The sequence below is a fragment of the Nelumbo nucifera genome, chromosome 6, assembly GCF_055504915.1.
Source record: "Nelumbo nucifera cultivar China Antique chromosome 6, China Antique-T2T, whole genome shotgun sequence".
Classification (NCBI taxonomy): Eukaryota; Viridiplantae; Streptophyta; class Magnoliopsida; order Proteales; family Nelumbonaceae; genus Nelumbo; species Nelumbo nucifera.
Genome location: NC_142654.1, coordinates 32,643,405 through 32,658,626, shown reverse-complemented (window position 1 = coordinate 32,658,626; position 15,222 = coordinate 32,643,405). Strand labels below are relative to the sequence as shown.

The window sequence follows — 15,222 nt, the reverse complement described above, 5'->3', positions numbered from 1 at the left end:
CGTAATATACCCTTGGCAGCCTGCGCTGTCCAGAGGGCTTCCTGCGTGACACGTCAGTTCACAGAATTCCGTGTAACAGTAGCAGTGCTTCAGGCATGGTTCATTGACTGACGTGTCGTGACGAGAGAGCCTGTGGAAAGCAGAGGCTCCCGCCGGAATTAGGTCCCGTGACAATTACCGGAAAATCACGTGCTTATTCCACGGACTCCACGTATCCACCTAATCTTTGCTTTATTATTGAAAGGGGCCTGTAATTTTAATATTTATTATAAAGAGGCAAGCTCTCAGTGAACATCCCACATCACTACTCGCAGCCTCCCCCTCAGGTCCCCACAAACCAAAAGTTTTAGAGAGAAAAAGAGGAGATAGAGAGTCACCAAACTCAGCATCCACCGAGTCACCCACACAGAACCTCCCCCTCCGGTCCCCACAGAAACCAAAAGTTTTAGAGAGAGAAAGAGGAGATAGAGAGTCACCAAACTCATCATCCACCCAGGCACCCACACAGAGCGCCAAGAGCGACGAGCGCGACCCTTTGATCTCTCTCCCTTAAAAACCTACTTTTGACCGTCTTGCAGGTTGGTTTGTTAAATCTCTCTCTCTCTCTCTCCTGTTTTTTATCGTTCTTTTTTCACTCTCTTTCACTGTCTCTCTCTCTCTAATACACATTTGATACAAACACTGGATTTGAGTCTCGTTCATTCACTGTCTCCCCATTCCTCTCTCACTCTCCTCTGTTGTGATGACTCCCGCCAACCTATTTCATCCATTATGCACCTTTTAAAACCCTAAATTCCTTCGTCTCCCTCTCTGACCACTTTAGGTAAGTCGTTGAAACCCTCCAAGATTAAATCGAATCAACATTTGCGTGTTTTTTCCCCTGGTTTTCAATTCTACACCTATCCTGGTAGTTCGAGTGCAATTCTGGTTTTTAGGGTTTGCGTGTTGATTTGGTTGTGTTCTGATTGTTTTTAAGGCCTGATCGGTGGATCTGTTTCTCTTTTTTCTCTTTCTTGTTGGTTGGTTTTTGTTTGTTGCAGGCAAGAAAGGAAAAGAGGCGGTACGTGTGTCTGGATTTATGTCCCTCAATCAATCAAGGTCTGACAAAAGCGAGGCCCAGTTAAGGAAACCTGGTCGATCTGGAAGCTCGGGTCAGCAGAGAAGCTTCTCAGGTGGTGGCGGGAAGGGCGGCGGTGGGACCGCCCATCCACCCTCTTCTTCGAGTAACTCGTCTTCGTCGTTGTCTTCGAATCGAAGGTACTTAACCTTCTATTACTTAGATATTTTCTAGTTATTCTTTGACACAACTGTTGTGAGTCTGGTGATTTGGAGAGAATTCTATATAAAAGTTAGGGCTTTTTTAATCTCTTTTAGACATTTGATACCATCAATTGTATGGTGTTGGCTCTGTCTATCAGCTTTAGGAGACCTGGTAATGGACAAGGAGGCCAATCTAGGGTGAACGCAGCGAGTACAAATTCAGAACCCAATATTTCTGTTAACCGTGCAGTGCAGAATGGTACCCACGTACAACCCCCATTACATGGTATATAGTTTTTTCTGCTGCCAGTACTTTACTCGTTTGACAACAGTGAGAACGTAGAGTGGTGATTGAATAGGATATATGGGTTTCATCTTTAGTTTGCTTATTTATTTATTGAGGAATACTACCATTTTTTCTTGGACTGGTTATAGTAGTGTCAAATGCGCCTGTCCCAAGTGTTCCCTCCAAGGCCACAGACTCGTCTAGTTCAAGAGGTACTGGAATTGCACCTGCGCCAAAATCTCCATCATCTCAAACAGCTCCCGGAGCTGTGGATTCAAATGTATCCACGACACCTGTCAAAGGTATGACTTAGTTGCACCTTTCTGTACCTTAGTATGTAAGAGTTCTCCAAGTGGGGCAAATCTATCTTTTGCTGGCCGGCTATGTTGCCGGTTAGACATAAGAGTTTCATCGGTCTGCTTATACCTTTTTGGTAGAAACTAGTCTTCTTAAGTGGGGATCTTGTTTGTGTTTATGCCAGTACAAATTTCTTTTTTGGTTTCTTATAGAAGGTCCACATTTGTAATTGCTTATCTTGTTTTGAATCTCATCTTGATTGTGTTGTCAATTGGCATTTCCCAGCAGATGTGCCTAGGGCATTTCCTCTTCAATTTGGGTCTATAAGTCCTGGTTTCATGAATGTGATGCAGGTAAATTTTTTCTTTGGCATTTTATGCAAGTTATTAGTTCCATTTCTCTCTCTCTCTCTCTCTCTCTCTCTCTCTCCTTATTCGCTATACAAATCTATGGTGTCCCTAATTTCTAATCTGTCTAAAGGAAAGAAGGATGACTTGCCTTTGTGTTTGTAGATACCTGCTCGAACTAGCTCAGCCCCCCCAAATTTGGATGAGCAGAAAAGAGATCAGGTCTGTGATTGCATGGTGATGTTGTGTGATTTTCTCCTTTTTACATGGATACACTTTCATGTTTTCATTTCTACCCAAACAGACCATCATTGTACTTCCATTGGTCTAATAATAAATGATATGGTTAGATTTTTCTGCATGATTATCTTCAAACTATGGCCAAGGGGCTGTGGGCTGATGGGTGGTACTTGTATGTGCTTGTGATTTGTGAATGGAAAAATGGGGAAGAGTGGGCTTAGTTTATTTAGATGGAAGCAACCAACAATTCATTGTTTCATATGCTGAGCCTGTAAGGGTCCTGAAAACCTAGTCATATTTTGGAAACTAAGTAATGTGTTCAGTCATTATAGTAGCTGTATTTGTTTGAGACTATGATTCTTTTATAATGCAGGCACGTCATGATTCTCTTAGAACCACATCCTCAGTTCCAATTCCTTCTGTTCCTAAGCAGCAACTAAGAAAGGATGTGGGTAGTGTTAACCCATCAAAATATGGGGAGTCCCATCCCCCTTCTCAAGTCAAAAGAGATGTGCATGCTCAGGTTCCTTCTGCACCTTCTTCTGCAACAACACAGAAGCCTTCTGTCCTTTCCATGACTGGAATGCCTATGGCAACACCATTTCAGCAGCAACAGGTTCCCGTACAATTTGGTGGGCCCAATCCACAGGTTCAGCCACAAGGTGTATCTTCAACTTCATTGCAAATGCAGGTACCCTTACCAGTTGGAAATACCAATCAAGTTCAACAACAGGTGTTTGTTCCAGGTCTTCAATCTCATCCATTGCAGCCTCAAGGAATGTTACATCAGGCCCAGGGTCTTACTTTCACTCAAATGGGTCATCAGCTAGCTCCTCCATTAAGCAGTATGGGAATTGGGATCACCCCTCCATTTGCACAACAGCAAGCTGGAAAATTTGGTGGTCCACGTAAAGCTGTTAAGATTACTCATCCTGAGACTCATGAGGAGTTGAGGCTTGACAAAAGGACAGATTCTTATTTGGATGGTGGGCCATCAGGCTCGAGGTCACATCCTAATGTCACCCCTCAATCCCAGCCCATTCCATCCTTTAACCCTGCTCACCCACTAAATTACTATCCCACAATGCCACCTAATTCTTACAATCCCATCTTCTTCCCTGCTCAAACATCTCTTCCTCTGACAAGTAGCCAGATGACTGCTGGTTCTCCAGCAACCAGATATAATTATTCAGTTGTCCAGGGTCCACAAACTGTGCCATTTATGAATGCTTCTTCTCTTAACCCCATGTCAACTAAGATTGGGCCCCCAGTGCAAAACACTGCTGAACCAACAAACTTGGAACATGCTGATACTTCTGCTCAACTGGCTCCAGTTCAGGTGATACTGAAGCCAGCTACTGGTTTGCCTGGAGAAAAGTTTGGATTATCTACAGCATCAGTTGTTTCACCTGTTGTTAGTATAGGTGAATCACCAAAATTCTCAGTTGCTTCACCTGTTGTTAGCAAGGGCGAATCACCAAAATTATTAAGACCAACAGGGGATACCACCTCATTTCGTCCACAAGGGGACTCAGATATTGGTTCAGAGAGTTCCACTCGGTATTCAAAATCCCTTCCCGAAGCAGCTAAACATCCTAGTAGTTCATCTGTTAATGTTTCAGTGCAGAGACCAGCTTCATCTGCTCCTGCTGCGGCTCCTGATGAGTCTGTGTCCATTATGACCAACATAGAAGGCAGAAGAAAAGAAGCTGTTAGAAGGTTAGATTCTCTTAAGGATCATCAAAAGAAACAGAGCAAGAAGGATGCACAACATTCTCAACCACATAATCAGGTGTCATAACCTTTTCTTTTCATAGATGTAATTATTCTGCCTTTCCATTTACAAGTTCTGCTTTCAGTAACTTCAGGATGGTGGTTTTCATGCAGGCAGATGCCTCTGATTTTGTAAGTAGTTCAATGTCCTTTTCGTCAAAGTTGTCTGAGGAAGTTGACCAACACACTGAAGATATGCAGTCTCCTCCTTCAGAAGTGGTTGGATCATCCATCTCTATCTTGAATTCAGCTTCTTTGGGTTTAGAAGACTGTACTCTTATCAGTGATGGGGTTTCTGATACTGCAGAAGGTAAAGAATTTTCAGCTCTATCAGAAACCTTTGGAGATCCATTACAAACAGTCCACGAACAAGTGCCTGGTAACCATGTGGCATGCAATGATGTTTCTGAAGCAATGACCAGCAGTGTTCGAACAGGTGAGGGATTGACCTGTAAACCATCAAACGCTTCTGGTGTTGGAACTATTTCTGATAATTTGGATACTGCTTGTCATGCAGAACAAGATGGCTCTGCCTTGCAGGAAATTGGGAAAACCGAAGTTCCTGTAAAGGCCAAGCAAGGTGGTTGTAATTTTGAACCCTCTGTACAGTCTACTTCGGAATCTGTGGAAGCAACTAAACATACTGAGCTTAAGGATTCTGGTTTGAAAGACACAAATGTTGGCAGTGAGCTTGGATCTAAAACTGAGCATGAGTTGAAGGAAGAAGCAGCGAGTCATGTCTCAGAAGTTGGAAGAACAACTGATGATTTATTACAGACTTCTGCAACATCTTCAGATTCTACTTATGATGAATCCACCACTTCTGTTGCTTCATCAACATTTTCTCATGAAAATACCAATTCAATTTTGAATGCCCCTTCAACTAGAGGTGAACGAATGGGTAGTCAAAATGATTCTGCAATGGAATCTGATATATCTCAGCAGGAGACAGCTCCTATTCCAACTCCAGTTTCCTCTGAAGTGGCTTCAAAACTTGAGAGGAAGGGTGTTGAGAATTCAAGTGGTGGTCCACTTTCTGCTGTAGTGTCAGGTTCCAAGGATAGGCTTGCTTTAGAATTGAATAGGGTCAAGAGTAATGCTAGGGGGAAGAAAAAGAGAAGAGAAATTCTAAAGATAGCAGATGCTGCTGGGACAACTTCTGATCTATATATGGCATATAAGGGTCCAGAAGAAAAGCAAGAACCAGTTATTTCTTCTGAGAGTATAGACAGTACTTCCAGTGTTGGTGAGAAGCAGGTGCTTGCATCAGATGATACTGGGAAGGATGTTATAGAAAATGAGGAAGATGGACAAAGTAAAACTGAACCAGACGACTGGGAAGATGCAGCAGACATCTCTACCCCAAAACTGAAAACATCGGATGATGGAAAGCATGTTCGTGGTGGCTTCATGCATCGTGATGAAGATGGAAGTGAGGTCATTGGCAAAAAAAAGTACTCTAGAGATTTCCTGCTGACATTTGTGGAACAATGTAAAGATCTTCCCATGGGTTTTGAAATTGGATCTGATATAGCTGATGCCGTAATGAGTGCTCCAGTTGGTATAGCTCATATTGTTGATCGTGAATCATATTCTGGTTCTGGAAGAATTATAGATAGGCCTGCTGGAGGTCCCCGGTCTGATCGTCGTGGAAGTGGTATGGTGGATGATGACAAATGGAACAAGTCACCGGGTCCTTTTACTGCAGGGAGAGATATGCGGTTGGATATTGGTCTTGGAGGTGTTGTTGGGAATTTTCGACCTGCTCAAGGAGGTATGCATGGTGTTTTAAGAAATCCACGTGGTCATCCTTCTGCTCAATATGTTGGTGGAATCCTCTCAGGGCCAATGCAATCTCTGACACCTCAAGGAGGGATGCAGAGGAACAGTCTTGATGCTGATAGATGGCAGCGTACTACAGGTATTCAGAAAGGTTTGATTCCTTCACCTCAGACTCCTTTACAGGTAATGCATAAAGCTCAGAAGAAGTATGAAGTGGGTAAAGTATCTGACGAAAAAGAGAACAAGCAAAGACAGTTAAAAGCTATACTCAACAAGCTAACTCCACAGAACTTTGAAAAACTTTTTAAGCAAGTCAAAGAAGTTAATATTGACAATGCAGTTACTCTTAGGGGTGTCATTTCCCAGATTTTTGATAAAGCTCTTATGGAACCAACTTTCTGTGAAATGTATGCAAACTTCTGTTTTCATCTAGCTGGTGAGTTGCCTGATTTCAGTGAGGATAATGAAAAGGTCACCTTTAAGAGGTCGCTTTTGAACAAGTGCCAGGAAGAATTTGAGAGAGGGGAAAGGGAGCAAGCAGAAGCTGATAGAGTTGAGGAGGAGGGCGAGATTAAACAGTCTGAGGAAGAAAGGGAGGAGAAACGGATTCGGGCACGAAGGCGGATGCTTGGTAATATAAGATTGATCGGAGAACTGTATAAGAAGAGGATGTTGACTGAGAGAATAATGCATGAATGCATCCAAAAGTTGCTTGGACAGCATCAGAATCCCGACGAGGAAGATGTTGAAGCTCTGTGCAAACTAATGAGCACTATAGGGGAGATGATAGACCATGCCAAAGCCAAGGAACACATGGATGCATATTTTGACATGATGACTCAGTTATCGACAAACATGAAACTATCTTCTAGGGTGAGGTTCATGTTGAAGGATGCGATTGACCTGAGGAAGAATAAGTGGCAGCAACGGCGAAAAGTTGAGGGGCCAAAAAAGATTGAGGAAGTGCATAGGGATGCCGCTCAGGAGCGGCAGGCACAAGGTAGGCTTGCCCGTGGTGGTTCAGGAATTAGCTCTTCAGCAAGAAGGGGGCAACCCATGGACTATGGTTCGCGAGGGTCACCCTTGTCTTCTCCAAACACCCAGATGGGTGGTTTCCGTGGGTTGCCACTTCAGAGTCGTGGATATGGTGCTCAAGACGTTAGGTTGGAGGATAAACATCCCTACGAAAGCAGGACATTGTCAGTTCCTTTGCCACAAAGGCAGATGGATGATGATTCTATTACTCTTGGTCCCCAAGGTGGTCTTGCTAGGGGCATGTCTATCAGAGGACAACCACTGATATCCAATGTTCCTGTTGCTGATATTCTTCCTAGCCCTGGAGACTCCAAGAGGTTGGGGCCTGGTCCAAATGGTTATGGTCCTGTTTCTGAGTGGACAAATTATAACTCAAGGGAGGAGCTCATACCAAGAAATATTCCGGACAGATTCATGGGACCACCTTCTTATGACCAATCAAGTTCACAAGAACGCAATTCATATTTTGGGAATCGGGACTTAAGACCCATAGATCGCTATCTTGATAGATCTACGACTTCTTCACCTGCCACACAGATGCAGGGGTCTTCTGCTGCTTCACAAAATATTACATCAGAAAAAGTATGGCCTGAAGAACGTCTTCGAGACATGTCAATAGCAGCAATCAGAGAATTCTACAGGTATCTTCTTCCCTTATGGATTTTTCTATGCCTTATCTGGTAGTTGTGTCCGAATTCCTTAGTGCATTAACAATGGGATGTGTTTCTACCACTGATGGTGAAAAGCCATTCATCATTTTGTTTATAGTGTTTCCCTTTTGTAAGTGCAATTATATTTTCTTTTACTTAAGTTTGTTCTGGTTGATGCTTTACAAAACTTTTTGGTCTAAAAAGTTATCCTCTTCTTCATATTCATTTTGCATGTTCTTCCTTGAACTTAGATTGTACTTTTGTTTTATATTGTGGATTCCATTGAAGTGTAGAGGTCTTTTATTTATTATTTGATATCATGTTGTGGTTCCTGGACTTTTATTTGGATAATTTTATAGCAATGTGGAAAACAGTGCAAATAAGTGGTTTACTTGTATGTTTGCATAATGTGCAAGAGTAGAGGGTAGAGCATCACTTTGAAGGAGGAATGGACAGAGATTCATCCTCTAATCCATTGTTCTATGGCTTGAGTTTAGTCATGTTGGATGGGTTCCTCCCAATTCCTAAAAAACCTACCTAGGAATTTATCTAATGATAGTCTTTTATGGATTGCATTAAGTCAAAATGGAAAATAGAGAGTACTATTGTTTCATTCACTGTGCTGTTTTCTAGAGTTTTGGATTTTCTTTTAGTGTTTTCTTAGGTTGGTATGGGTGATTTTTGGAGAAGGTGAAAACTGATGCAGAGATGTGTGTGGATGGGCCATTGAGAGGAATGATAGGTTCCTCCTCGAAACTTTTAATTTTTCTTTATTTATCATGGATGTGATATTCATTGGGTTGCTACAGTTTACTATCATCTCTGTAGCAAGGGATGGGTTCCTTATTGCTAGATTTGCAGTTGTAGGTTGTTTGATCTTGGTACTCTCTATTGGTGTAGGAACTTATGACGATTGCTCTTTTTGGAACCCTTGTTTTTTGGGCAGTAGAGTTTTTAGACCGGATGGTTAGGATCCTGTTCAATTTGTCAAGGTTGGTGGGCTTTGTTAACCCCATTAGCTAAGGCCCTATCTCTCTGTTTCGGGGCATAGGGTTTACATTTTATTGGGCTATAGGAGGGTGCTTGTTAAATTCAACTCTACTTTTGCGGTTGGGCAGTTAAAATAGTTCGCATGGCAGTGTCTGGGCTTCTCACTTCATCAGGGTAGTCTGAGATACTGCATCTAGTTTGACCACCTTGTTACAATATGTTCCTAGCTTGCACATGGTTATAAGTGCTTGATGATGCAAAGTATTTCTATTTTGCAGCTTTTCTCCTCTAGTTCCAACTTGAAAAAGGTATTTGAAAGTATTGTGGGTCTGATATGTGTTTGAAAAGATCGAGCAATGTGTTTACTTGTTAAAGCCCATTTACTGACAAGGCAGACAACTTAACATTAGTGTAATCAGCAGTTTCAGTGAGAAAACTGAATAAGAAAAGGGCACATCAGGTGGCCTTTGACTAAATGTTCCACTGAGCGGATGATTTACAGTCAGGGAATAAGTTATGGATAAATTGGAACCAAGTATTCAGTGGTTCACTACTCTATCATTGCATAAGATGTAACATAATGCAATAAGACCAAATCACCAAACAAATCAAGGAAATCAGAATACCATCTAGTGTTTCAATCTGATGAAATGGAACTCTAAATGGAGGATCATCATCATCATCATCATCATCATCATCATCATCATCATCCAAGCCTTATCCCGACTATATGGGGTGGGCTACATAAATCTTGTTTATCCATTCTGTTTTTTTTTTGAGAAAATTTAACCAGAATTTATTAAGAAGAAATGGGGGGGGGACCCCTACAAGTTACAAAGGAGGAAACTTGTCGCTATACAAATGCTCCAAATACACACCAAATCTGCAGTATGATTGTGTTCCCTAGGAATCCAAACTAAATTAACTTTCAAAGCATCTAAAGAATCCCAAGCTTCAGTCAGATAATGATACAGTCTCCAAGGGCCCCCCTCTTTGTCTCTTAACCATTTTATCGTATTTGCTGAATCACCTGTAATGAACAAATTCTGAATTCCCAAATTCTTTATTATCCTGATTCTGGTGAGAGCAGCCATTACTTCAGCCTTTATGGAGTCAGCCCAGCCGATTGGACCACTAAAAGTCCAGCAAATATTGCCCCTTTCGTCCCTAACTGTACCACCAATACCTGCAAGGCCCGGATTACCTAAGGCACAACCGTCAAAATTAAGGGTTATCACTCCTTCACTTATGGATACGGGATGCCTCAAGGATGTTTGCTGGGGATGAGGGAGAAACAGAAAGGGGTGAATATCTCTGATAAGATCATTGACAGAAAGTTCTTTGAACAGAGCTGAATTCACCGTCCAAAGGATGCAAAGATAGGTAATATCTGAGGTTAACTCCTAGGGAACAACCTAGGGAAAGAGGTTTCCAGGGTAGATTCCCCCCACCAAAGATCTTTCTAGAATTTAATTTTAGAACCATTTCCCACTTTATACCTTATAAAAGGAAAGAAAGAAGTATGAATGGAACATATACCTCTCCAAGGATTTGTGACCTTTATCCTGTTCAAATGGAGATTGCAATCCCACCCGTTAGTATTTCGTCCATATTTACTTGAGATGACAGCTGTCCAAAGAGCATTGGGTTCTTTCGGAAATCTCTAGAGCCATTTGCCTAGGAGAGAAGAATTTTTCTCTTTAAGCTGTCCAATACCCAAACCTCTTTTCTCTTTTGGTCTGCATACTTGTTTCTAGTTGACTAAATGGTTTTTCTTATCTCCACCACCTTCCCAAAGAAAGTTCCTTTGGAGCTTCTCAATCTGATTTCTGACTTTAGTCGGAATCTGGAAGACAAAAAGAAAGTAGACAGGCATATTTGATAAGAAGGCCTTTAAGAGAGTAAGCCTCTACCCCCTTTTGAGAGAGAACACTTTTTCCAAGTCGGTAGTTTGTTCTCGCATTTCTCCATCACTGGTCTCCAAAAACTGAGGGATTTTGGATTCCCTCCAAGATGCATCCTAAGGTAGGTAATGGGGAGATTCTCCTCTTTGCATCCCAACAAAGATTTGAAATTTTCTATAAGTTCCACTTCCACTGAGTTAACTCTCAAACCAGTGAGAATCTCGAAACATTCGATTACCCTTTTAGTGTTTGTGATGTTGGTTGTGGAGGCATCCAAAAATAGGATTATGTCGTTAGCGAATTGTAAGTGAGAGATGTGAATTTTATCCCTACCCACTTCAAATCCTTTCACCAAGTTGAGAAGAATTGACTTGTTGAAGAGATAGTTAAATATATCCATCACCAAAGTGAAACGTAATGGGGAAAGAGGGCAACCTTGTCTTAGACCCCTACTAGCCTTGAAATATAACCTTTAGCTTCACCATTTATCAATATTGAAAACCAAGGAGTGCCAATACAACCTTTAATACACCTGATCCGTTTTCTCCCAAAGCTTCATAGCCTTAAGCAATCAAGAATGCAGTCCCAATCCACTTTGTCGTACGCCTTCTCTAGATCAAGTTTTACAAGGACTCTCGGGATCCCAGAGGATTTTCTTTCTTTCCACACACTCATTTGCAATAAGAATGCTGTCCACAATTTGTCTTCCTTTTACAGTGGGTCCCATCCAACCTGGCGAACCGTCTCTCACCAGATAGGTGCAACCCGAGATATCTGAAGCCTAGTGATGAGAACAGAACAGGGCTTGAAGATTGGTTGAGTGAACAAAACAACAATGACGATTCTGATAGAGACGAAACGCCAAGTCTGGGAAGTTTGTCTCCGAAAAGCAACAATGATCTTCTTGAAACAGAAAGTTTGCGTACAGAGTTGTTGTTTTTAGAGGAAGAGACTGAAGAGGCAGGTGGCAGGAAGACTAGGAATGGTGAAGAAATTGGTTCTAAAGCTGTGAAAACTCCTCCTCCCTTCGTCGAGGGAGCTGACCCTGAGTCTAATGAATTACAGGATGTTGGTGGAGAGGGACAAGAATTGGCCGTGAGGATGGATGCAGGTATTCCAGTGTCGGAAACACAGAGAAAGGTTTTCCAAGTGGGTAGGTCGTCAGGAAGTGATTCTTTCACCATGTCTACTTCACAACTTTGTCCAAAAAGGGGAAAGGCTTTAAAACCATGTGCCGCCTGTCAGCAAGTCATTTCCAGTGATTCTAGTCCTACCCCCATTCTATCAGGTATGGGTGTCAATTCTGTTTTAGGTACTGACTTGTTTGCTATGCCTGTAACAGATACCCCAGCTTCCCATCCAGGAGTTTCTGATGCAAGAGAGAGGGTGATAGTGGAAGGAGGAGAGAGGGTGTTGGAAGGAAGTAGTAAGGGGGAGGCGGATAGAATTTGGGAGTTGATCTGTACAATGATGGAGGAACAAAATAAAAAGGAAGGACTCGTAGAAAGATGCTGTAGCAAAAATAAGTGTGAGAAGGGTAAAATTCTTTCTCAAACATTGGCTGGAAAGGATGGAGAAATTGGGAAGGGGGGGGGGAAGAGGAACAAATAAGAAAAAAAGATCTGAAGTGGAAAGGCTAATTTCAAACATTGAGGGGGATTTAGAATTCAATGGTAGAAGGGATAGGAGGAAGGGTCTAAATCGAGGAGAATATGGCCTCTTATTGGGTTCCTTTGCTATTTTGTATCAATGAAAATTATTAGCTGGAATGTAAGAGGGTTAGGGAGTGCAAGGAAGAGAAGGGCGATCAAAGACCTACTCCGAAGGGAAAAACCTGATATTGTGCTGTTACAAGAATCCAAACTGATGGAATTAGATGGGAGATGAGTGAGGAGTTTTTGGAGGTCTAGAGGTTTAGGTTGGAGCTCGTCTCCTTCTTGGGGAGCCTCGGGGGGGATTGTAACACTGTGGAGGGAGGATGTGGTAGAAGTAGTGGAAGAATTGATAGGCAGATTCTCAGTTTCCATTAAGTGCAAGAATGTAGAAAATGGGTGTGTATGGGTCTTAACCAATGTTTATGGCCCTAATTCCTATAGAGAGAGGAATGAGATGTGGGAGGAACTATATGCAATCAAGGGGCTATGGGATGGTCCTTGGTGCTTGGGTGGGTATTTTAACGTCATTAGATTCTCTAATGAAATTTGTAATCCCCAATAGGTAATCTCAACAAACATGATGAAATTTAATGGTTTTATTGAAGATTGTGAACTGAAGGAAATACCTCTGCTGCAAGCCAGTTACACTTGGTCCAACCTTCAGGAAACCCCTTTGTGCTCGAAGTTGGATAGGTTCCTTTTTAACCTTGCCTGGGAGAATAGTTTGGAAAACTTGGTGGCTAGGGCATTACCTAGGGTCACCTCCGATCACTGTCCTATCCAAATAGGAATTGAGTCTTTTCCTATAGGACCCAAACCTTTTAGGTTCGAAAATATGTGGCTTACCCATCCAGATTTTGTGAAAAAAGTGAAGGAGTGGTGGGGTGAGGAGGAGAGGGGGGTAAGATGGAAGGGGATCAAGTTCCATAAGAAATTAAAAAGGTTGAGAGCCAAAATAAAAGAGTGGAATAGAGATCAGTTTGGTAGAATTGAGGAGCAAAAATTGGGCCTAATCTCTCAAATAGAGAATTTGGATGTAAAGAAATCTCACAATGGGCTGACTGAGGACAGAGTGTTAAGGAGATAATTAAAAAAGGAGTTGGAAGAAGTGTTATTGAGGGAAGAAATCAGTTGGAGACAAAAATCTAGACACAAGTGGATTAAGGAAGGCGATGGGAACACTAGATTCTTCTATGATTTGGCAAATGGGAGACGAAGAAAGAATTTTGTGACCAAGCTAGAGATAGGAGAGGAGGTGATTACCAACCAGGATGACATAGCCAGAAAATTTGTGGACCACTTCAAATCGCTTTATAGTAGGCCTTTGAGTGAGAGAATAGTCATGGAAAGGGTGGATTGGCCAAGAATTGATGAAGGAGTGGCAAGGTGGCTGGAAAGGGATTTCGAGGAAGAAGAGATTAAGGAGACTGTCTTTCTAATGGATAGATCCAAGGCTTCGGGTCCAGATGGCTTTACAATGGGTTTTTATCAAGACTGTTGGGAGGTGTTGAAAGAGGATCTAGCTGAAGTCTTTAAGGAATTTGCAGACAATCAGACTATAATCCCTGGAATTAATGCCACCTTTTTGGCCTTGATACCTAAGAAGAATGATGCCAACCACCCAAAAGATTATAGGTCAATTAGTCTGGTGACAAGCATCTATAAAATTCTGGCTAAAGTGCTCTCATTGAGGATCAAAACAGTCCTCCCTACCATCATTAGTGAAACTCAGGGGGCCTTCATTCAAGGGCGACAAATAACAGATCAGATCTTAATTGCGAATGAGTGTGTGGAGGAAATGAAAAGGTCTAGTAGGAAATGATTCATTTGTAAATTGGATCTTGAAAAGGCCTATGATTTGGTGGACTGGGTGCTTTTATTAGAGGTTATGCGAAATGGTGGATTTGGGGACAAGTGGTGTAGTTGGATCTTTGGGTGTATCAGTACTTGTCACTACTCTATTCTAGTAAATGGTACGGTGAGGGACTTTTTTCCAGCTTGCAGGGGTGTCAAGCAAGGGGATCCATTTTCACCCTTCCTTTTTACCTTAGTAGATGATGTGATTAGTAGGATCATTACTAAGGCTGGCAGCGAAGATGCCATTAGGGGTTGGAGAATAGGGAGACACCAAGTCCCCGCCACCCACCTTTAGTTTGCAGACGACCTAATGATTTTTTGTGAAGGAGGTCTTAGTGAAAAGGTAGCAAACCTAAAGGAGCTAATAAAAGGATTTGAAAGTGTCTTTAATTTGAGAATAAATCTGGAAAAGAGTTGCGTCGCAGGTATAAATTTGGAGGTAGGGGAGGTCGAGGCTATTGCGGAGTGTCTTGAGTGTTCCACCTCTGCTTGGCCTATGTCATATTTAGGGCTTTCTTTAGGGGCAAATCCTAGGGAGAGTAGATTTTGGACCCCAGTGTTAGAAAAGTTTGAGAAGAGATTAGTCTCATGGAAGAGTAACTATATCTCTTTAGGAGGAAGAATTACCCTAATAAGAGCTACCTTGGCTAACTTACCTACCTATTTTTTGTCTGTCTTTAGGATACCAGTTAGGGAAGCTAGGAAGCTGGAGAAGTTGATGAAAGACTTCTTATGGGAGTCGGGACAAGAGAAAAAGGATCACTTGGTTAATTGGGAAATTGTGTGCAGAAGTAAAGAAGAGGGGGGTTTGGGAATTGGGAGGGTAACTAGAAAGAATCAAGCTCTGTTAGGGAAATGGTTGTGGAGATGGCCTTTGGAAAGAGAGAGATTGTGGCATGAGGTGGTGGGAAGCATTCATGGGAGGTCAGAGAAGGGATGGGATGCTGGTGTATCGAGGCAAGCTAACCTAGCAGCACCTTGGAAGGCTATTCACAACACCCTTCCTCAATTCCTCAATTTTATTAGGTATGAAGTTTGTTCTGGCAACTCTATCCTTTTTTGGGAGGATGTTTGGGTAGGAGACTCACCGTTAAAGGATTTGTTCCCTTCGCTTTTTTCTATTTCTTTGTACAAAAAAGAGATGGT

The 15,222-nt window shown here is 42.1% G+C and overlaps 1 protein-coding gene across 17 annotated transcripts in view; it reads left to right on the top strand.

The window, feature by feature from the left end:
- The first annotated feature begins 261 nt into the window (after window positions 1-261).
- Window positions 262-15,222, top strand: part of LOC104606395 (eukaryotic translation initiation factor 4G-like) — a 30,403-nt gene continuing 15,442 nt past the window's right edge. Inside the window, exons 1-9 of one of the 17 annotated variants that reach the window (XM_088890697.1) lie at window positions 397-578; window positions 1,041-1,257; window positions 1,419-1,546; window positions 1,696-1,848; window positions 2,129-2,196; window positions 2,356-2,412; window positions 2,804-4,222; window positions 4,318-4,639; window positions 4,721-7,661. In XM_088890697.1, coding sequence (XP_088746823.1) covers window positions 1,079-1,257; window positions 1,419-1,546; window positions 1,696-1,848; window positions 2,129-2,196; window positions 2,356-2,412; window positions 2,804-4,222; window positions 4,318-4,639; window positions 4,721-7,661 — 5,267 coding nt within the window. In that variant the 5' untranslated portion in view covers window positions 397-578; window positions 1,041-1,078. Of the gene's footprint in view, window positions 908-1,040; window positions 1,258-1,418; window positions 1,547-1,695; window positions 1,849-2,128; window positions 2,197-2,355; window positions 2,413-2,803; window positions 4,223-4,317; window positions 7,662-15,222 lie in introns of all 17 variants that reach the window. The other 16 variants (XM_088890700.1, XM_088890702.1, XM_088890699.1 and 13 more) reach the window with 16 other exon arrangements.